The sequence below is a fragment of the Procambarus clarkii genome, chromosome 22, assembly GCF_040958095.1.
Source record: "Procambarus clarkii isolate CNS0578487 chromosome 22, FALCON_Pclarkii_2.0, whole genome shotgun sequence".
Taxonomy (NCBI): domain Eukaryota; kingdom Metazoa; phylum Arthropoda; class Malacostraca; order Decapoda; family Cambaridae; genus Procambarus; species Procambarus clarkii.
This window is the reverse complement of record NC_091171.1, coordinates 8,499,147-8,522,349: the sequence shown is the minus strand read 5'-3', so window position 1 is coordinate 8,522,349 and position 23,203 is coordinate 8,499,147. Positions and strand designations below refer to the sequence as shown.

At 53.8% G+C, this 23,203-nt stretch overlaps 1 protein-coding gene across 29 annotated transcripts in view; it reads right to left on the bottom strand.

The window, feature by feature from the left end:
• Positions 1–23,203, bottom strand: part of LOC123756928 (ankyrin-2) — a 982,618-nt gene that overhangs the window by 430,518 nt on the left and 528,897 nt on the right. Inside the window, exon 1 of one of the 29 annotated variants that reach the window (XM_069329411.1) lies at positions 20,232–20,562. The exons of 27 other annotated variants lie outside the window; for them this stretch is intronic. In XM_069329411.1, the coding sequence (XP_069185512.1) occupies positions 20,232–20,255 (24 nt within the window). In that variant the 5' untranslated portion in view covers positions 20,256–20,562. Of the gene's footprint in view, positions 1–20,231; positions 20,563–23,203 lie in introns of those variants that run through there. One more of the 29 variants, XM_069329397.1, reaches the window with a different exon arrangement.

Here is a 23,203-nt window from a genome sequence, read left to right as displayed (position 1 = left end):
CTGTACACCAGTAGATTGACGGTTGAGAGGCGGGACCAAATAGCCACAATTTAACCCCCGCAAGCACAACTAGGTGAGTATTGGCATTGATACACACACATGTACACACGTTAACACCTACACCCAGTAAATACTGTACACTCGCGCGACACACGAGCACCTGTGGTGTACACCATGACTGTAAGCTGCCCTGGCGGACCACACTATGTGCAGAGAACTCAAATGGTAATGGCAACAACCAGACATACGACCCTTCAATATTAATTACGTGCAAACTTTAATTACGTGATGAGATATTGACATTACCATACCTAACGTTGCTGTACACAGTCATCAGATGAGCGAGTGAGTGACATGAGGGCGGTGCAAGTTTACAGTGTGTGCATTATCTATTACAGGTAAACTTGGGTAAACAACTGGCCGACCCCTCACAGTGTTCATGAGAGAACTGAATAAACACCTCCAAAGGATACCTGATCAACCAGGCTGTGATTCATACGTCAGGCTGCGAGCAGCCGTGTCCAACAGCCTGGTTGACCATACCAGGCCTCCTGGTCGACGACCGGGCCGCAGGGACGCTTAGCCCCGGAAGCACCTCAAGGTAACCTCAAGGTAAGGGATACCTGGAGTGCAGTTTAAGTACTATGTCACACAAACTTTCCACGAACAATACAACTATTGTCTCTAAGTCCGATTTTTCACACACACTCATTTACATAGTGACGGACGGTACGTGAATACTTTTGGTGGCAAAGTTGACATTTGGTCAGAGCAACTCCAAACAGCATGGCAGTTTGGACTTACAAACAGCAAGAGGTACTTGGAGGCCAGCCTAAACCTAGCAGCCCAAGTGAAGAGAACTATCAGGAGAAAGCGCCAAGCCACCACGACTGTATAGCCCTTGGAAAGGATCAGGATAAGGAGTTGAGAATTGTGCCCAATCACTTGGATGGTCGGGAATTGAACACCAACAGTATAAAGCGAGACCTAAGCACAAGCGTGACCATGTCTTCACCATAGCGTCGGGCTACTAAGCACTGTCCCTTCCGAATACTTAGTGCACCTCAACGTTTCACTGGGGTTATTTTGCACACACTACCATGCTTCCTGGCGTCTTAAATTACTTGTGTGTACAGTCCTGGAGCTTGTTCTTCTTAATATTCATCAGCTGAAGATAATGATGAGTCCCTCACGCCTGTGGTCCAGGAAATACGATGCCGCGCGTTTCAAGCTTTCCTAATAATTTACGGGTTTTATTCAGTGGGTTCAGGAACTTGTCCAGTTTTGAACTGGACAGTTTGCCGTAACGATAAAATATTTTACACCCTTGAGAGTATTAGTGTCATATAAAGCCATCATTAGTTCAGCATCTCGTCTGAAATGTCCTTATTATCCAGCTTCAAATTTGTCTTGCAGTTATAGCAGTTTATAGTGTCCATATTGTGCTATATAAATGTAAGGTCCTCCGACCCATCTGGCCGTAGTAGTTAGGAGGTCACTCTGCCCCAGCAGCCCTGTGTATTCCCCGCACCCAGCACCAACACGGCCCTTCCCGCCCCAGCCGGCCCCTTCCCGCCCCAGCCGGCCCCTTCCCGCCCCAGCCGGCCCCTTCCCGCCCCAGCCGGCCCCTTCCCGCCCCAGCCGGCCCCTTCCCGCCCCAGCCGGCCCCTTCCCGCCCCAGCCGGCCCCTTCCCGCCCCAGCCGGCCCCTTCCCGCCCCAGCCGGCCCCTTCCCGACAACTGGGCCCCGGAGCCCACCACCTCCGGGCCCGCTCCTATCACACTGTCGTAGAAGCTGGAGCACTTGAACAAGGCAACTTTATTAAAGCAAATATACAGTAAAGAAGACGCCTTTTTGTTTAATTTGAGTAGTTTTCAAGGAAAACGGCAGCATCCACGACTATTTCTGCGATAGCTTGAACTGGTAGGCTGCTGCTCAACTGATTTACAAATGTGTAAACTTCGCCACACTGGGACCCGTTCACACCAGGTTCTGTACAGTCCCCTCCAGTCTATTCATTTACCAGGTCAAACATTTACATATTTTGTCACGTTTTTATCATATGTAGCTAACTTACTTCACATGAATATAACTGCGAGAGAGACTGACATTAACAAGCAGCGCCTAACAACCTCAGAACTGTACAGCTTACTCCGGAGTTACAGAGTGGTTACCACTCCGGTTTGATTAAAGCATTATTCTTCAACATTGATCGCGTCATTATCTCCAGCTGCTAAAACAACATTATGTACTGAGAAATTCACCAACAGTGAACTTTAGCAACACTGTATGTAGTCGGAGGTAAAGCAGCCCCCCCCCTGGGGGTGGCCCCTGGGGGTCACCTGGGGTCCTCTGGGGCCAGCAACAAGGTGTCCACTAAGCATAGTGACAACCACACAGTCACGCCGCTCTTGGCGTGGTGACGCCTGCACGGGAACTTAAAACAAAATGGTGTGAAGAATGGAGAGTAGAGGGAGTGGAGGAGGAGTAGAGGGGGTGGAGGAGGAGTAGAGGGGGTGGAGGAGGAGTAGAGGGGGTGGAGGAGGAGTAGAGGGAGTGGAGGAAGAGTAGAGGGAGTAGTGAAGTATGGAGAAGCTGGGCGGCAGTGTTGAGGGTGGAGGTAGTGTGAGAGCGTGTAGCTAGGTGTCTCCCCCGCACACCCTCACAACAACACACCTTAACGCACTGATCGATACCCCACCCCACACCCGCACTCCTTCCCTCAACACCACCACCACTACACTACACTTGCTGCACTCCCACACCTGCTGCACCCATCACCACCTCAACCCCCGCCCCCCACACCTGTACACCCACCGAGGCAGGTGTGCTCGCTGGGAACAGGTGATACAGTGAGTGGGGGGGGGGGGCCGTGGGCCAGCAATTACCATACCTTGTGGTGGTTCAGGGGGTCGGTGACCCCGCTTGCTGACCTCACTCCGGGACGCCAGACTGGCCAGTCCTGCTCTTCGTGCCTCAAGCTATAAGTCCGACGTGGAATCCACAGCCAGGTTGATCACGAAACAAATAAAGATAGATGTTTATCAAGGTGTCTACTCGCGCGCGTGCGAGTAGACAATGTCGTCTGCACATTCTCCAGGTCAACAATTTCGTCTATTATTAACAATATTACAGTCTAGCACTCTAGGTTTTATTCAATACAAATTGTTTAAAAACCAACTATCAATTACTGGACAATTACTTGGTTATGACATTCTTGGAGCTGCGATACTTGTATAGTTGTGGTGCTTTCTCCTGATAGTTCCCCTCCCTTGTATGGGACTGAAGGTATTCACTTAGTTGTACTCACCTAGTTGTGCTTGCGGGGGTTGATCTCTGGCTCTTTGGTCCCGCCTCTCAACTGTCAATCAACTGGTGTACAGGTTCCTGAGCCTACTGGGCTCTTATCATATCTACATTTGAAACTGTGTATGGAGTCAGCCTCCACCACATCACTGCCTAATGCATTCCATTTGTTAACTACCCTGACACTGACACAACAAGGTGTGTTGTGTTTGATGAATGTGACTTATGTACAGATACTTCTCCTCTCAGCACTGTTCCATATGACACTATAAATATTTGTTCTCTCCTCAGATACAAGAATGTGAAGGAGTGTTAACGCGAGTCACGAGCCTTGGGGTTAACACCTTTCTCCACGGCCACTTAACGTTTACCGCGCTGACCTTAACTCATCGCATCCGGTGTGTTGAGGAGCTGCACATCAGGAATGACTAACCTTGAAACAACATTATTAACGCTGATTCAATGTCGATAACACACGATTATTTTTATTAACACATTCAGGAACATGTGCGTTTATGTAGCTGCCTTAGGCTATGTGAAGGGGAGTACAGTACGCGAGGCTAAACATCTCCATCACACAGGAAGGTTAGTCATACAGGGTCATGTGACCAGTAGTCTGCACTGGCAAACTCTGGGTGTATTATGAGGATATCACCAAGAATATCAGAGTGAACAAGGCAGCAATGCTACTAAAGTGTCTCCACCTCGCAGGATGGTCAGTCATAGCTGGCATCTGGAGTACCACAATTCAGATGGAAAATACTCTCTGGACACACACACCCACATTTCACGTCACCGGTCTTGTTGGGTATCGCAACAGCCGCCGATTGATGTGGACACCAACCACTTCAGCAGACAAAATGCATCATATAAAATGATTTGAGGATAACTACAGCCGTTTTGCCTCCAACCTCTCGCACATTCTCTTACACAGAGACATTCTGTAACATAGACTGAACCATCTGTTGTGGTGTTACTCTGGTACAGTAGCCTTGTGGAGCAGCCCAGCACACCGTGGTGCCTCTCGCGGTTCCTCCAAGAACTGTACCTGGATGCTTATCTTGATTTGTCTTCCTGTTTCCAACACCGCCAAATTTTGCCTTTACATTAACTTGTACCAAAAGATAAACACAAATATCTATTTCCCCTCAAAGCTTGAATCACAGACTTTCATGAATCTCTTTATATGTTGTCATTTTACTCGTTTTCCAAAGCATCGAAAACTATGTCATCATAGTCTAGCAGCTGTGAGAGGCAGGAGTGTCCTGCTGCCTGACCTCCAACCTGCAACTGTGAGAGGCAGGAGTGTCCTGCTGCCTGACCTCCAACTGTGAGAGGCAGGAGTGTCCTGCTGCCTGACCTCCAACCTGCAACTGTGAGAGGCAGGAGTGTCCTGCTGCCTGACCTCCAACTGTGAGAGGCAGGAGTGTCCTGCTGCCTGACCTCCAACCTGCAACTGTGAGAGGCAGGAGTGTCCTGCTGCCTGACCTCCAACTGTGAGAGGCAGGAGTGTCCTGCTGCCTGACCTCCAACCTGCAACTGTGAGAGGCAGGAGTGTCCTGCTGCCTGACCTCCAACCTGCAACTGTGAGAGGCAGGAGTGTCCTGCTGCCTGACCTCCAGCCTGCAACTGTGAGAGGCAGGAGTGTCCTGCTGCCTGACCTCCAGCCTGCAACTGTGAGAGGCAGGAGTGTCCTGCTGCCTGACCTCCAGCCTGCAACTGTGAGAGGCAGGAGTGTCCTGCTGCCTGACCTCCAACCTGCAACTGTGAGAGGCAGGAGTGTCCTGCTGCCTGACCTCCAGCCTGCAGCTGTGAGAGGCAGGAGTGTCCTGCTGCCTGACCTCCAGCCTGCAGCTGTGAGAGGCAGGAGTGTCCTGCTGCCTGACCTCCAGCCTGCAAATGTGAGAGGCAGGAGTGTCCTGCTGCCTGACCTCCAACCTGCAACTGTGAGAGGCAGGAGTGTCCTGCTGCCTGACCTCCAGCCTGCAACTGTGAGAGGCAGGAGTGTCCTGCTGCCTGACCTCCAGCCTGCAACTGTGAGAGGCAGGAGTGTCCTGCTGCCTGACCTCCAACCTGCAACTGTGAGAGGCAGGAGTGTCCTGCTGCCTGACCTCCAGCCTGCAACTGTGAGAGGCAGGAGTGTCCTGCTGCCTGACCTCCAGCCTGCAACTGTGAGAGGCAGGAGTGTCCTGCTGCCTGACCTCCAGCCTGCAACTGTGAGAGGCAGGAGTGTCCTGCTGCCTGACCTCCAGCCTGCAACTGTGAGAGGCAGGAGTGTCCTGCTGCCTGACCTCCAACCTGCAACTGTGAGAGGCAGGAGTGTCCTGCTGCCTGACCTCCAACCTACAACTGTGAGAGGCAGGAGTGTCCTGCTGCCTGACCTCCAGCCTGCAGCTGTGAGAGGCAGGAGTGTCCTGCTGCCTGACCTCCAGCCTGCAGCTGTGAGAGGCAGGAGTGTCCTGCTGCCTGACCTCCAGCCTGCAAATGTGAGAGGCAGGAGTGTCCTGCTGCCTGACCTCCAACCTGCAACTGTGAGAGGCAGGAGTGTCCTGCTGCCTGACCTCCAGCCTGCAGCTGTGAGAGGCAGGAGTGTCCTGCTGCCTGACCTCCAGCCTGCAACTGTGAGAGGCAGGAGTGTCCTGCTGCCTGACCTCCAGCCTGCAACTGTGAGAGGCAGGAGTGTCCTGCTGCCTAACCTCCAACCTGCAACTGTGAGAGGCAGGAGTGTCCTGCTGCCTGACCTCCAGCCTGCAACTGTGAGAGGCAGGAGTGTCCTGCTGCCTGACCTCCAGCCTGCAGCTGTGAGAGGCAGGAGTGTCCTGCTGCCTGACCTCCAGCCTGCAACTGTGAGAGGCAGGAGTGTCCTGCTGCCTGACCTCCAACCTGCAACTGTGAGAGGCAGGAGTGTCCTGCTGCCTGACCTCCAGCCTGCAACTGTGAGAGGCAGGAGTGTCCTGCTGCCTGACCTCCAACCTGCAACTGTGAGAGGCAGGAGTGTCCTGCTGCCTGACCTCCAGCCTGCAACTGTGAGAGGCAGGAGTGTCCTGCTGCCTGACCTCCAACCTGCAACTGTGAGAGGCAGGAGTGTCCTGCTGCCTGACCTCCAGCCTGCAGCTGTGAGAGGCAGGAGGAGTGCCCCGCTCTCAGCCCCCGCTGGGAGGGGCAGGAGTGTCCTGCTCCCTCCGGGCCCGGGCCGCGGGGACGTTGGTCCCTGGAACCAAGGCAAGGTAACCCTCTCCAGGTATGCTGCAGGTATACAAGGCGGGTCGCAGAGTACCACCAGGCCTCACTCCCACCCTCCCCCGCCCCCCCAATACCAGCCACATCGACCAGCGGCACGTGAGAGGAGGGCAAGGAGGACGAGGGGGCAAGGGCGCGAGAAGGGGGGGGGGGCCGCGAGAAGGGGGGGCCGCGAGAAGGGGGGGCCGCGAGAAGGGGGGGCCGCGAGAAGGGGGGGGCCGCGAGAAGGGGGGGGCCGCGAGAAGGGGGGGCCGCGAGAAGGGGGGGGGGCGCGAGAAGGGGGAGGGGCGCGAGAAGGGGGAGGGGCGCGAGAAGGGGGAGGGGCGCGAGAAGGGGGAGGGGCGCGAGAAGGGGGAGGGGCGCGAGAAGGGGGAGGGGCGCGAGAAGGGGGAGGGGCGCGAGAAGGGGGAGGGGCGCGAGAAGGGGGAGGGGCGCGAGAAGGGGGAGGGGCGCGAGAAGGGGGAGGGGCGCGAGAAGGGGGAGGGGCGCGAGAAGGGGGAGGGGCGCGAGAAGGGGGAGGGGCGCGAGAAGGGGGAGGGGCGCGAGAAGGGGGAGGGGCGCGAGAAGGGGGAGGGGCGCGAGAAGGGGGAGGGGCGCGAGAAGGGGGAGGGGCGCGAGAAGGGGGAGGGGCGCGAGAAGGGGGAGGGGCGCGAGAAGGGGGAGGGGCGCGAGAAGGGGGAGGGGCGCGAGAAGGGGGAGGGGCGCGAGAAGGGGGAGGGGCGCGAGAAGGGGGAGGGGCGCGAGAAGGGGGAGGGGCGCGAGAAGGGGGAGGGGCGCGAGAAGGGGGAGGGGCGCGAGAAGGGGGAGGGGCGCGAGAAGGGGGAGGGGCGCGAGAAGGGGGAGGGGCGCGAGAAGGGGGAGGGGCGCGAGAAGGGGGAGGGGCGCGAGAAGGGGGAGGGGCGCGAGAAGGGGGGGCGCGAGAAGGGGGGGCGCGAGAAGGGGGGGCGCGAGAAGGGGGGGGCGCGAGAAGGGGGGGGGCGCGAGAAGGGGGGGGGCGCGAGAAGGGGGGGGCGCGAGAAGGGGGGGGGGCGCGAGAAGGGGGGGGGCGCGAGAAGGGGGGGGGCGCGAGAAGGGGGGGCGCGAGAAGGGGGGGGGCGCGAGAAAGGGGGGAGCGCGAGAAAGGGGGGAGCGCGAGAAAGGGGGGAGCGCGAGAAAGGGGGGAGCGCGAGAAAGGGGGGAGCGCGAGAAAGGGGGGAGCGCGAGAAGGGGGGAGCGCGAGAAGGGGGGAGCGCGAGAAGGGGGGAGCGCGAGAAGGGGGGGCGCGAGAAGGGGGGGCGCGAGAAGGGGGGGCGCGAGAAGGGGGGGGCCGCGAGAAGGGGGGGGGGCGCGAGAAGGGGGGGGCGAGAAGGGGGGGGGGGGAGAAGGGGGGGGGCGCGAGAAGGGGGGGGGGCGAGAAGGGGAGAGCGAGGGGAAGGGGGGAGAGGGCAAGGGGAGGAGGGCTATGGGAGGGGGCGAGGGGAAACAGAGGTGAGGGGAAAGAGAAGGTGAGAGGTGAGGGGGGAGAGAAGGTGAGAGGTGAGGGGGGAGAGAAGGTGAGAGGTGAGGGGGGATAGGAGAAGGGGAGGGGCTGGTGTTGAAGGGACACCTCAGGCGAGGGAAGCCAAGTGGACCAAGGTAGGAGGAGGGGGGGGGGGGGGGGGAAGAGTCCGGGGGCAGGTGAAGGCAAGAGAGGAAGTTAAGAGCAACTTAAGAGAGCACAGTCAACTGAACCTTAAAGGAGAAGTTGAGGCACTGGAGGGGTAATACAGTATAAAGATGAGGTGTTGTGTACAGTCAACACGACCAGAGAAGTTGTGGGACACACACTACCGTACACCAGTGTTACCACACTGACACACACACACACACACACACACACACACACACACACACACACACACACACACACACACACACACACACACACACACACACACACAACCTGGTAGCACATCTGGAGAGAAGGGACTTCGTGACAAATCGACAACATGGGTTCAGGGAGGGTAAATCTTGCCTGAATGGCTTAATAGAATTCTATGACCAGGTAACACAGATTAAGCAAGAAAGAGAGGGCTGGGCGGACTGCATTTTCTTGGATTGTCGGAAAGCCTTTGACACAGTACCGCATAAGAGGTTGGTACATAAGCTGGAGAGACAGGCAGGTGTAGCTGGTAAGGTGCTCCAGTGGATATGGGAGTACCTAAGCAATAGGAAGCAGAGAGTTACGGTGAGGGGTGAGACCTCCGATTGGCGTGAAGTCACCAGTGGAGTCCCACAGGGCTCTGTACTCGGTCCTATCTTGTTTCTGATATATGTAAATGATCTCCCGGAGGGTATAGATTCATTTCTCTCAATGTTTGCGGACGATGCCAAAATTATGAGAAGGATTAAGACAGAAGAGGACTGTTTGAGGCTTCAAGAAGACCTAGACAAGCTGAAGGAATGGTCGAACAAGTGGTTGTTAGAGTTTAACCCAACCAAATGTAATATAATGAAGATAGGTGTAGGGAGCAGGAGGCCAAATACAAGGTATCATCTGGGAGAGGAAATTCTTCAGGAGTCAGAGAAAGAAAAAAGACTTGGGAGTTGATATCACGCCAGACCTGTCTCCTGCAGCACATAAAGAGGATAACATCAGCGGCATATGCCAGGCTGGCCAATATACGAACGGCATTCAGAAATTTGTGTAAAGAATCATTCAGAACTTTGTATACCACATATGTCAGGCCAATCCTAGAGTATGCAGCCCCAGCATGGAGTCCATATCTAGTCAAGGATAAGACTAAACTGGAAAAGGTTCAAAGATTTGCCACCAGACTAGTACCCGAGCTGAGAGGTATGAGCTACGAGGAGAGACTGCGGGAATTAAACCTCACTTCGCTGGAAGACAGAAGAGTTATGGGGGACATGATCACCACATTCAAGATTCTCAAGGGAATTGATAGGGTAGATAAAGACAGGCTATTTAACACAAGGGGCACACGCACAAGGGGGGACAGGTGGAAACTGAGCGCCCAAATGAGCCACAGAGATATTAGAAAGAACTTTTTTAGTGTCAGAGTGGTTGACAAATGGAATGCATTAGGAAGTGATGTGATGGAAGCTGACTCCATACACAGTTTCAAGTGTAGATATGATAAGAGCCCAGTAGGCTCAGGAATCTATACACCTGTTGATTGACGGTTGAGAGGCGGGACCAAAGAGCCAGAGCTCAACCCCCGCAAGCACAACTAGGTGAGCACAACTAGGTGAGTACAACTAGGTGAGTACACACACCAGCACACTATTAACACTGTACCCAGCATGAACTGTGGTGGTTACCTTACCTGGTGGTGAAGATGGACCCCCCCCCCCACCCCCCACGATAGGGAGTTGTGGGAGGGGGGGAGACAGCCGACACCAAACAAGGCACTTCAACATAAGCACTTTTCTAAACCAAGATTCAGACTCACATTCAATATTTTAATTTCAAAACAGAAAGCGTAAATTGAGTAAATTAAAGTAGGGCATTACATACGAACACAGGAATTTGAGAAACTGCGCTAGGCCTATTGGCCTATGCGTGGCTGCTTATATTTATACTTAAACGTGTTCATCAATATGGGTAAACAGCGACTGACACCAACCATCAATCCCTTCTGTCAGGTTCCTCGCTAATCTTGTCCATAAACCAAAAATCTCTCCTGCGGGCTCACCATAGCCCGTGCTACTTGGAAGTTTGTTCCAAGTAGCGAATCTTTAACAACAACCAAAAATCTTATTTCTTAATCACTCTTTAACCGATCTTTACCGAGCCTAAACATGTCCAATTTATATCCCCTTATTTCTGTTCCATTTTGTGTTAACATAACTTTCTCTCTCACTAAACCCTTGCCTCTATTTATACATTTTAACAATGTCCAACTCTTACTTTTCGCCTTTCTAGAGATTGTAAAATAAGCTTTCATAATCTCTCTTCACACTGGAGGTCTAATCCCCGGGATTATCTTTGTCATCCTTCTCGGAACATTTTATAAAAAAAAGTTGTGTCCATTGTATAGTCTGGTGGCCAAAGCTGAACTGTATAATCTAAATGGAGGTCTGACAAAGGCAAAGATAAAAATAAATAAAGCTGAATAACATCAGTTGTCTTACTGCTAAATCTTCTTGAGTGGGGATCCTTGAGTCATATCTGCCACGTCTCAAACATTTATACTATGATTTCTTCGCTTTAAGAAACCTGTTGATCATGACACCATAATGTCTTCCGTCTTCATGTTTGGGTCCAAGAACCTAGCAGTTGGTACCGGCTTGATGGGTTCAGAGTTCTACTTCCCGAGCTCGGCCCGAGGCCAGGCTTGACTTGTGACAGCTTGGTCAAACGGGTTATTGCTTGAAGCTGGCCGCAGGCCCACATACCCACCAGAGCCCGGTTGACTGTGATCTCTATCTCTATCAACAGAACTCGAATTTCTATCAACATCAGAGGCCCGAGACTGTTCAACATGCTTCCACTACACATAAGGGACATAACTGGCCGACCCCTCACAGTGTTCAAGAGAGAACTATCAACATCAGAGGCCCGAGACTGTTCAACACGCTTCCACTACACATAAGGGACATAACTGGCCGACCCCTCAGTGTTCAAGAGAGAACTATCAACATCAGAGGCCCGAGACTGTTCAACATGCTTCCACTACACATAAGGGACATAACTGGCCGACCCCTCACAGTGTTCAAGAGAGAACTATCAACATCAGAGGCCCGAGACTGTTCAACACGCTTCCACTACACATAAGGGACATAACTGGCCGACCCCTCACAGTGTTCATAAGATAACTTGACAAACACCTCCAAAGGATACCTGATTAACCAGGCTGTGACTCATACGTCAGGCTGCGAGCAGCCGCGTCCAACAGCCTGGTCGACTAGTCCAGCAACCATGAGGCCTGGTCGAGGACCCGGCCGCGGGGACGCTAAGCCCCGAAATCATCGCAAGGTAAGGTAAGGTAAGGTAAAGTGTACTGTGCTTCAGTGTGCCGAAGACAAGTTAGCCTTTGCTGGGAAAGCGCCTCTCCCTTACACCTTTAAGGTGTTCCTCCAGCTCCTCGCACCTACCTCGCCCGTGCCATAACGTCTTCCGTGGGACACTAAGACCTTTGACACCTTCAAATCCCATGGTGAACCCCCCGCCATCCCCCTGCCCGACACCACCACCTCAACCTGTGTCACACAGCAACACACGTCCCTCTCCCTCGAGCACTTGCTCCCTCGTGAGGTGGGACGGGGTAGTGCCAAGGAATCTGGCCGTGTTGGCCGAGCGCGGGGCTGTGAACTAGCGGCCACTGGCTCTGGGAACCCACCAACCAACACCACCAAAATGATCACCAGGGTCACCCCTCGCCACTCTCACTATCACCCAAACACAATTACCTCAAAGTTTGTATTTTCTAATTGTTCATTAAAATTTTATCGATGAGCAAACGTTAATATATTATGAAATACAATGTGTATATTTTGCATTTTACTCTTCTTATTGGTCTTGAAAACCGGCACAAAAAATAATCAATAAACACGTTCTCCAGAACTATAAACTTCAATGAATGTCAACTGGAGGAGCCAGTGACTGTTGAGGGATATGTGAAGGCTGTTGCACGAGCACCAGCTTGGTTGATCCTGTGCACTCGTGTCCTCACACACCTGTGGTTAACACCGCCCGGACCTACCAAGTCATCGCCATATACAACTATGCCACTATCACCACACTACAATAGTTCCTTAGGTTTTGTGCCTTATCTGTGGCACTCTGGCAGCGCGGCCACGGACGGTTCTTGAGGCACGGGCCTAACGTCCCAGGGATGATCCACTTACACCATCTAGCGTCCCTTTCTTTCACTTTATTATAGAAAGAACTTTATTATGAAAGAAACGTTCACTTTATACACTTTCCTTTGTTCGTTTAACATTTCAAATCCCATTCATGAGGAATGAATGATTTTCATACGAGACAAATTTGAATCTTACAACATAATTCCCGACTTTTAAAAATCACTAGAATCCCAAAGGGTCGAGTGGAATTCAATGTTGTTCTTAAAGAAACAAAGCATAACTTAAGAATGCTAAGAAACGCATACTTGAAAACCATGATGTCACGTTAGATATCTATGGTTACTTAACACATGTTATTATCCCTAAGAAAACAATCCTTAATCAATAAAGTGAACAAAAATCCCACTTTCCAGCAAAATATTTCTACTAAAGTCTCTATATAGTAACATCTTGTAGCCTCGTATTATATATTATCTAGAAGCTTGTTAGAGAAGGTTTGTTCAAGTTATAGCTACTTTAAGTTTTAATTAGATAACTTTTAGAATCGAAGTTTAGGGCCTATTTTTGAATTTTGGAAAAAAATATTGCTGTGGACCAACAACGACCTGCCTCGCTGTGGACACAGTACTGCCAACGATCAGCCTCGCTGTGGACACAGTACTGCCAACGATCAGCCTCGCTGTGGACACAGTACTGCCAACGACCAGCCTCGCTGTGGACACAGTACTGCCAACGACCAGCCTCGCTGTGGACACAGTACTGCCAACGACCAGCCTCGCTGTGGAGACAGTACTGCCAGCGACCAGCCTCGCTGTGGAGACTACTGCCAGCGACCAGCCTCGCTGTGGAGACAGTACTGCCAGCGACCAGCCTCACAGTGGACACAGTACTGCCAGCGACCAGCCTCGCTGTGGACACAGTACTGCCAGCGACCAGCCTCGCTGTGGACACAGTACTGCCAACGACCAGCCTCGCTGTGGACACAGTACTGCCAACGACCAGCCTCGCTGTGGACACAGCACCACCACAGTACTGCCAGCCTGGTTGTGGACACAGTACTACCAGCCTGGTTGTGGACACAGTACTACCAGCCTGGTTGTGGACACAGTACTACCAGCCTGGTTGTGGACACAGTACTACCAGCCTGGTTGTGGACACAGTACTACCAGCCTGGTTGTGGACACAGTACTGCCAGCCTGGTTGTGGACACAGTACTACCAGCCTGGTTGTGGACACAGTACTACCAGCCTGGTTGTGGACACAGTACTACCAGCCTGGTTGTGGACAAGCACAGTACTACTACTATCAACGCCGGCGTTGCCAACTACCTACATGCTGGACTACTGGCAGTAACGGGTGTCACCCTGGCGAGCGCCGCTCTCCGCAGGCCTCGTCCCACTAGCCCGTCTCCCTCCACCTATTTTTAGCCGCATTAATTTCCTGTGTAATCCTTCCCACACTTTGGGCCGTTTCGTTAAGAATATTTTCTCCTCCCTTGCTAATCATTCTGACAATTTCGCCACCAATCCTTTCATTTATGTCCTGCCTCGGGTGAAGAGTAGTTAGTGTGTACGTACGAGTACTGGTCGACGACCGGGCCGTGGGGACGCTAAGCCCCGGAAACACCTCAAGGGAACGAGGCTGCCAAAGGAGGAGGAGACTGTATGCAGCCTTCCTGGGGCCAGATTCACGAAAGCACTTACACAAGCACTTACGAACCTGTACATCTTTCCTCAATCTTTGACGGCTTTGGTTACATTTATTAAACAGTTTTCAAGAATGAAAACTTCCCATTCAACTGTTGTTATTGTTATCAACAGCCTCCTGGTGCTTCGGAGCTCATTAACTGTTTAATAATTGGAAACAAAGCCACCAAAGATTGAGGAAAGATGTACACGTTCGTAAGTGCTTGCGTAAGTGCCTTCGTGAATCTGGCCCCTGTGGTCCTTTACCCCCGTCAACCCTGGTTAAGACCAAGCCGGAGGTGACCTCGTCACTGTATATATGTCGCACTTTACAGGAAAACTTCACTGGCGTTAATACTAGTGCCTGTGCTCCCACCGCTGGTGGTACGGTAGCAAAGTTCATGCTGCAGTCACCAGTTATGGTATTAGAGTGGAGAGGCTACAGGCAGGTGGAGATACAACCCAGGTGGAGCGTGTGGTGGCGACTACTTGATGGGGTTCTGGGAGTTCTACTCCCCAAGCCCGCCCGAGGCCAGGCTTGACTTGTGAGAGTTTGGTCCACCAGGCTGTTGCTTGGAGCGGCCTTGTGGGTCAACATACCCTCCACAGCCCCGTTGGTCCGGCACTCCTTGGAGAAAACACTCTAGTTTCCTCTTGAAGATGTCCACGGTTGTTCCGGCAATATTTCTTATGCTCGCTGGAAGGACGTTGAACAACCGCGGACCTCTGATGTTTATACAGTGTTCTCTGATTGTGCCTATGGCACCTCTGCTCAGATAGAACCTCACTGGTTCTATCTACATTTTCTGTGAATACAAGTGCCCAAATGAACACTGCCGGAAAGACTGGAGGTGATGACCCTCTTGTGGCGAGGCAGGCGGCGGGCAGTGGCGAGGCAGGCGGCGGGCAGTGGCGAGGCAGGCGGCGGGCAGTGGCGGCGAGGCAAGGCGAGGCAGTGGCGAGGCAGGCGGCGGTGGTGGTGGTGGCGAGGCAGGCGGTGGTGGTGGCGGCGAGGCAGGCGGTGGTGGTGGCGGCGAGGCAGGCGGTGGTGGTGGCGGCGAGGCAGGCGGTGGTGGTGGCGGCGAGGCAGGCGGTGGTGGTGGCGGCGAGGCAGGCGGCGGGCAGTGGCGGCGAGGCAGGCGGCGGGCAGTGGCGGCGAGGCAGGCGGCGGGCAGTGGCGAGGCAGGCGGCGGGCAGTGGCGAGGCAGGCGGCGGGCAGTGGCGAGGCAGGCGGCGGGCAGTGGCGAGGCAGGCGGCGGGCAGTGGCGAGGCAGGCGGCGGGCAGTGGCGAGGCAGGCGGCGGGCAGTGGCGAGGCAGGCGGCGGGCAGTGGCGAGGCAGGCGGTGGTGGTGGCGGCGAGGCAAGGCAGTGGCGAGGCAGGCGGCGGTGGTGGTGGCGAGGCAAGGCGAGGCAGTGGCGAAGCAGGCGGCGGTGGTGGTGGCGAGGCAGGCGGTGGTGGTGGCGGCGAGGCAGGGCGAGGCAGTGGCGAGGCAGGCGGCGGGCAGTGGCGAGGCAGGCGGCGGGCAGTGGCGAGGCAGGCGGCGGGCAGTGGCGAGGCAGGCGGCGGGCAGTGGCGAGGCAGGCGGTGGTGGTGGCGGCGAGGCAGTGGCGAGGCAGGCGGCGGTGGTGGTGGCGAGGCAGGCGGTGGTGGTGGCGGCGAGGCAGGGCGAGGCAGTGGCGAGGCAGGCGGCGGGCAGTGGCGAGGCAGGCGGCGGGCAGTGGCGAGGCAGGCGGCGGGCAGTGGCGAGGCAGGCGGCGGGCAGTGGCGGCGAGGCAGGCGGTGGTGGTGGTGGCGGCGAGGCAGGGCGAGGCAGTGGCGAGGCAGGGCGAGGCAGTGGCGAGGCAGTGGCGAGGCAGGGCGAGGCAGTGGCGAGGCAGTGGCGAGGCAGGGCGAGGCAGTGGCGAGGCAGGGCGAGGCAGTGGCGAGGCGGGGCGAGGCAGTGGCGAGGCGGGGCGAGGCAGTGGCGAGGCAGGCGGCGGTGGTGGCGAGGCAGGCGGCGGTGGTGGCGAGGCAGGCGGCGGTGGTGGCGAGGCAGGCGGCGGTGGTGGCGAGGCAGGCGGCGGTGGTGGCGAGGCAGGCGGCGGTGGTGGCGAGGCAGGCGGCGGTGGTGGCGAGGCAGGCGGCGGTGGTGGCGAGGCAGGCGGCGGTGGTGGCGAGGCAGGCGGCGGTGGTGGCGAGGCAGGCGGCGGTGGTGGCGAGGCAGGCGGCGGTGGTGGCGGCGAGGCAGTGGCGAGGCAGGCGGTGGTGGTGGCGAGGTGGTGGCGAGGCAGTGGCGAGGCAGGCGGTGGTGGTGGCGAGGCAGTGGCGAGGCAGGCGGTGGTGGTGGTGGCGAGGCAGTGGCGAGGCAGGCGGTGGGTGGCGGCGGTGGTGGTGGCGGTGGCTAGGCAGTGGCGAGGCAGGCGGCGGTGGCGGGCGGTGGTGGTGGTGGCGGTGGCGAGGCAGGCGGGGGTGGCGGGCGGTGGCGAGGCAGGCGGTGGTGGTGGTGGTGGTGTCGAGGCAGGCGGTGGCGGCGGTGGTGGCGGTGGCGGCGGTGGTGGTGGTGGTGGTGGTGGTGGTGGCGAGGCAGGCGGCGGTGGCGGTGGCGAGGCAGGTGGTGGCGGTGGCGAGGCAGGCGGTGGCGAGGCAGGTGGTGGCGGTGGCGAGGCAGGCGGTGGTGGTGGCGGTGGCGAGGCAGGGCGAGGCGGCCTATCTTTCATAATGCTCTTATTGGAAATCGTTGAGACCTCTTTAACAGTCTCAGGTTCCGCCACTACCCTCCCTTCACCCCTTACACACACACACACACACACACACACACACACACACACACACACACACACACACACACACACACACACACACACACACACACACACACACACACAAAGGGATCGGGATCCATGAGTCAATGCTCGATCCTGCAGACACAACTAGGTGAGTACACACCATCTTGCATGTAAGCGCGTGCACCATTTCGCCAGGGTTCGAGCCTCGGGAAGGAAAGTCGACTTGGCACCGATTCTTAATTGTTCGCCGATGTTCACCCAACAACAATTGAAGATATGGTTGAACACCGATCATCGGGTCGTGTTCCAGGAAAAGTTAGCAGGGCAAGGTTTAAGGTGAGTTGGGGGAAGGGCAAGCCCCAAGCCTCCTAACAAATAAAGTCATCTGCTCCTGTATCTTCATGTGTAACATACAAGCACACACACACTAGGTGAGTACACACGCACTTTATACTAACTCACTGTACGTGGTAACCTCGCAATAAACTAACAAATGTGTTAATCCCAACAATATAATAATCCCCAGAATCCTACACAACAAACTCCAACACCACATGAGCTCAAGCACACCAAGCACCTCAGCCCCCAAGACCGACACTCAAGAAGCTTTAGGCAAGATCTGCACCCTTGGCGGCTATCGCTTCTCACCGCCCCAAATCCCAACAGCAAAATCAATATTACAATTACTTAACGTTCGTTTAGCTTCGCTCCAAGAGACCAACCTAAACCATTTACGATATATTACAAAACATTGAAGAAAATTAATCGTTCAATGCCTCACAAAAAAAAAAAAATACCCGAGATCGCCATCTATGCACCAAGTCGTGCAGGATGAGTTAGCCAACTCTGTATAGTCAGTATCAAGGTAGAGGAACCAGTAGAACTCTCAGAACCCCATCAACCAGGTATCAACCAGAGGAATTATACCCAGGCGGGCGACACACGCCTGCAGCCTTGTGTACAACTGGCAGCCAACAGCCATCTCCACACCATCACCACTCCGTCAAGACGAAGGGCTACATGGCCACATCTTGTGGACAAGTGCTCAGAGTCCGCCCCTTTCCCTGTTTCTTCTTATATATTTTTTAACGATTTCTTTATTTTTGTGCTGTAAATTTTATCTTTGTTGCCAATCGTTGAGGGAATCAGTATTTATTATTATTAACATCTTTATTGACAAAATTAATTACAATTTTGCCTAATCTGAGGATTTCGATTAAGTCTTAAGTGAGGATAATGCTGGTATTGACTGTCACGCAGGACAGAGAGTCATACACAAGACAATAGGTCTAAACTGTAGGCGGAAGTACATATATATCATGGTTACAATCAATGTTTTAATGTATGGATATGTGAAAACAACTGTGCAGGGAAAATAGTAGAGACGACGACTTAAAACAAGCATGGGTTCGACCCCGTGTGTACTCCCCGAGTGGAGGTTGAGAATCACAACACGAGCGTGTTATGGAGGGAATGAGCACGCCCGTGTTGTGATTCTCAGCCCCACTCGGGAGGGGGGGTACACACGGAGTCGAACCCATGCTTGTTCTAGGTCATCGTCTAAGTACGCACCTACAAGCATCACTTCTCATTAGGAAAGGCCTTCCAGAAACAACCCTTCATTACCGCAGCACTTTCTCACAAGCCTCACATCTTAAGGAGTTTAGCCTAGCCATCACACGCGGACGTGGACAAACCACTTAGCCTCACCCACATAGATGTCCGCTGGTCGGAAGAGTATAAATCTTGTGTGCATTATGTGTGACGACAATCATGTTACGGACTATTCATGCCCGTGCCACCTCTTGGATGGCTTAATCTTCATCAATCAATCAATCAATCAGTGTGTGGACAGATTGACGCAATGGATGGGATGTAGGATGGGTGACCGCGAGGATAACCTCGTCCTTGGCTCGGCATACTCCGGTAAACCATACAGGCTTCATATCCAGGAAAGGTATACCTGGTATACCACTCTAAATATACCCATAAAAACGCATATTCTTTCACTGCACCATTCCTGCGTCAGTTCTGATTCTTCGGCCAATGGTAAGGGTACACAAACATCTGAAACTCTTTAACTACAAGCTCCAAACAGAAACACAAGTACCCATACCCCATCACCAAAGTTTTGAACAAGTACACCGCCTCGGATTGTTAATATCAATAACACTGCAAACTTTGGAAGGCTCCTATGAAAAAAGCACACACCCCTCCACCCCGCCTTCGGGATACTGAAATAAGATCAATATTTTTAAGCTTACAAATACGACAACATAAGTTCATGCCCCCTCCCCCCAAGTTCATTAAAAACTTACCCATCTTCTGAACACAAGGACACCACCGCAGTACATGAACCACGCCCTTTCTCTAGGCAAACCCTCCCTGGAGCAACGTCTGAAAAGGCTTCATTCGGGAGGCACTTGCCCTCTTTACTAGGCAGTTCAAAAATCAACAAACCCGCTCCAAAGGGCACTGGTGAATGTGGATGTTTTGATTATGTGGCCATGGCGTTCATACCCCTCAGAGGGGAAACATCTACACACATCCTAAATCTTGCACTAAACACACTACACAACACACACCTGGCAGATCAGCTCCCCTAGTGTGAGACTCACCCTCAGCTTTACACAAAACTTAACCTTAACCAAAGCTTAACAAAAAAGAGGATGGCACAACTCAACACCTATCCCAGGCTTCCAAAACGTATAAATAATAGATGTTATCAGTTCATATTTAAATAAAAGGAGTTAAGGCAAGGAGAGACGGATGGTGGTGCAGTTATCAGGAGGCATTACAGTACTTGAGAAAAGACCATATATGCGAATGCACTTTTAAGTATGCACGCCAAAACGAAGGCATTTCAGAATTATGAATTCCAGAAAGGGGCTGCAACATTTGCATTGAAGTACTTAAATAGAGGTTTGATCCAGCATCAGCGTGCTTTGCTGTGAGGAGAGGAGAGAGTGGGAATATATGGTGATGGTGGTGGAGCTACAGTGATGATGACTGGAGGTTGGCGGTGGTGCACAGTCTCGCCTCACACAACCTGTCAAGCATCGCCCCCCACACCCCCCACATCCCCACACACCTGTCAGGCAGCAATTAACACATGCACCAAGTGTGACAACAGCAGCTTCCAGCGGCACGATGTGGGGGGGGGGGCGGCTGGCACTGAGGACAACAGCGTCTGGCACTGGCAGACATGAGAGGCGCGGCTCCGCTCACCTCACTCAGCACGACTAGCACCTAGGTCGACCCTACTCAATCCTGCTGGGTCATCACTAGGGCCGTAGGGAGAGGGGTTGTTTAGGATCAAGGGGCATGGATGTGGTGTTCCAGGGGGTGTGTGGGTGGGAGACGGGTGAGGAGGGGGAGGGGCGGAAGTAGCCACCTGTCACCCACCACCACCACCACCTCCACACAGAAAAGAGCGCTGCGACTTACCAGATTGGTTCCCTCGGTGACCATGATGTCTAAGTCATTCCTGTGGGCTTAGTAGTGTGAGTAAAGGGCCATGGGCGGGGTAACGGTGGACGTGGTCACTGAGGCTCTCAGACGGAGACTGTCAGACTCGCGCCGCGCCTCGCCACACCACCGCCGCGCACACTGATCAATACGCCCGCGCACGTGGCTACTCCACACGCACAAATGTACACACGTCAAAACACACACACACACCACGCCCGCACGCCCATACACTAGCATCCAGTACCCTGGCCACACCACGTGACCACCACAGCCTCAGGGAGTACCAGGACAGGCAAATGACGATGCCTGTCTGTGTGAAACACAGGCTACAGCGCCGGGAACAGCGTCAAGAAGCACAAGAGCAGCAACAGCAGCTACCATAACAGCAGCAGCGACACGCCCCTCACACACCACACCCACCACGCCACCACACTACTCCACTAACCACCACACTACCACTACCTGCACACCCAGTCTACCTCACCAAGATAGAATCATTCCACAACCAACTTTACTCAATAACATCCTAAAGGATCAAATTACTACCAGATAATGTGGATGACAGTGTGATGACGTAACAAGGGGATGCCGCATTTCCTGGCACGACACACTGACAACACACTGGCATAACTGGCAGTTACTACAGCCACTGTAAACACCACATCATTAGGCATCATAGTTAACAGCTTGATATTATTATTATTATTATTATTAACATCTTTATTGACAAAATTCATTCCTGGGTTGTCCAGCTTGACCAGACACAGTCCACGGGTAAAACTGTCATCACGGGTCAACGCCTTAAACACCCTAAACCCACATTTGCCCCCCCCCCCCCCCTCACAGGTAAACGAGCACCAAATACTATGCACACACAAACACGCGCGCACGCACACATGCACACGCACAACCACATAAACAGGAATGACAAAGTACTTGGAAATTGTAATATTTGCCACTACTGCACACCAGCACCGGTTCAAGGCAGGAAAATTCTTGTACCTCCGCAACGATCAGGTGGCGGAGATAAGACAGGAACGTTTTGGATGGGTTGCCTGCATGTTCCCGGACTACCAGAAGGCCATCACTACGACACAACCCATAGGGTTGTATCGTACTGATCGTATCGTACTACAACCCATCTATCTTGTGAAGATAGATGCATGCTGCAGCATCAGGGGAAGATGCTCTAGAGGAGAAATTAAAGAGGGGTAAAGAGAGGTAAACAGGAATGTAAGGGAAGGGAGGAAATTATCAGGAGAAAGCGCTAAGCCATTACGACTTATAGCACTTGGAAGGGGTCAGGATAAGGATTAGGGGATCGGACGGGGGGAAGGAATGGTGCCCAACCACTTGGACGGTCGGGGATGTTTGCCTCATGAGGCATCATGCAAACGCCTGCGTGAAGCGAGACCGCCACTCTACCGTCCAGCCCAAGTGGTTGGGAATGTGTGTGTTTCAGAGAGGATCATCCTGGGAGAGGCCTAGTAGGCCTGGGACTCCTCCAGTGCTCTCATTATACAGAGATAAACTTACCTGGAACATACCTGAAGAGTGTTCTTGGAGTTCTTTTAACTCCCCGAGGCCGGACCGAGGCCTTGCACCTCTTGTAACCTAGTTACGAAGGGTGACCTACATGGGTATGTCCTGTGTGTAATATGTATTACACACAGGACACGAGAGAGAGAGAGAGAGAGAGAGAGAGAGAGAGAGAGAGAGAGAGAGAGAGAGAGAGAGAGAGAGAGAGAGAGATATAGAGAGAGAGAGAGAGATATAGAGAGATATAGAGAGAGAGAGAGAGAGAGAGAGAGAGAGAGAGAGAGAGAGAGAGAGAGAGAGAGAGAGAGAGAGAGAGAGAGAGAGAGAGAGAGAGAGAGAGAGAGAGAGAGAGAGAGAGAGATCCACTGACAATGGTCCACAGGGATCCAGCCCATGATATGGTGACCCTCACAGATGTGAAGTCTTAGAGCACGCGCCTGACGCCTGACAGCTGAGTGGACAGCGCTTCGGGTTCGTAGTCGTGAGGTTCCGGGTTCGATCCCCGGTGGAGGCGCAGACAAATGGGCAAAATGTTTCTTTCACCCTGATGCCCCTGTTACCTACCAGTAAATAGGTACCTGGGAGTTATACAGCTGCTTCCTGGGGGTGTGTAACAAAAAGGAGGCCTGGTTGAGGACCGGGCCGCGGCGACGCTAAGCCCCGAAATCATCTCAAGATAACCAAATTATCTCAAGATAACCTTCAAGATCTGAAGATAACGCCTCACGTTAAACTCATTTGACTTGTTTCTCCTCTGGGTAACTAGCAAACCTGTGGTAGTGACTTGTGCAGGTGAAGGGGGAGTGGAGGGTTGGTGGGGGTAGGGAGGGAGGGATGTTGGGGGGGGGGGGAGAGATGGAGGGATGTTGGGGGGGGGAGGGATGGAGGGATGTTGAGGGGGGGGGATGGAGGGGGGGGGAGGGAAGGATGGGGGGGATGGAGGGGGGGGGAGGCAGGGGAAGTCAGGAAGCTGCAGCGGATACTGTACTGGCTGGAGCGGGTGGGGGAAGGATATATGGGGGGGGGGGAAGGATATATGGGGGGGGGGGGAAGGATGTATAGGGGGGGGGGTTATCGGGAAAGTGAGGCAATTCGTGCATATGTTGAGGGAACGAGCGGGGTGTGGTAGAGTGTGGTGGGGTGGGGCATAATAGGTGGGCAGTAACCCGTGTGGAGTACAAGATCCTCTCCAGAAACAATGTAGTACATATATGTACTATATTATTTCAATAGGGATATATATACTTGGCTTACAAGGTTAGGCAAGGTTTAGCCTAACTTATGATAGGGTTAAACCTTGCTAATTTTTAGGCTATGTTTTATATTAGCTTTGACAACACCAGTCTCGGGGCAACGGAAGCACCCTGCTCATTAGTATGCAAGTTATGTGAATAAATGCTATTTATTTT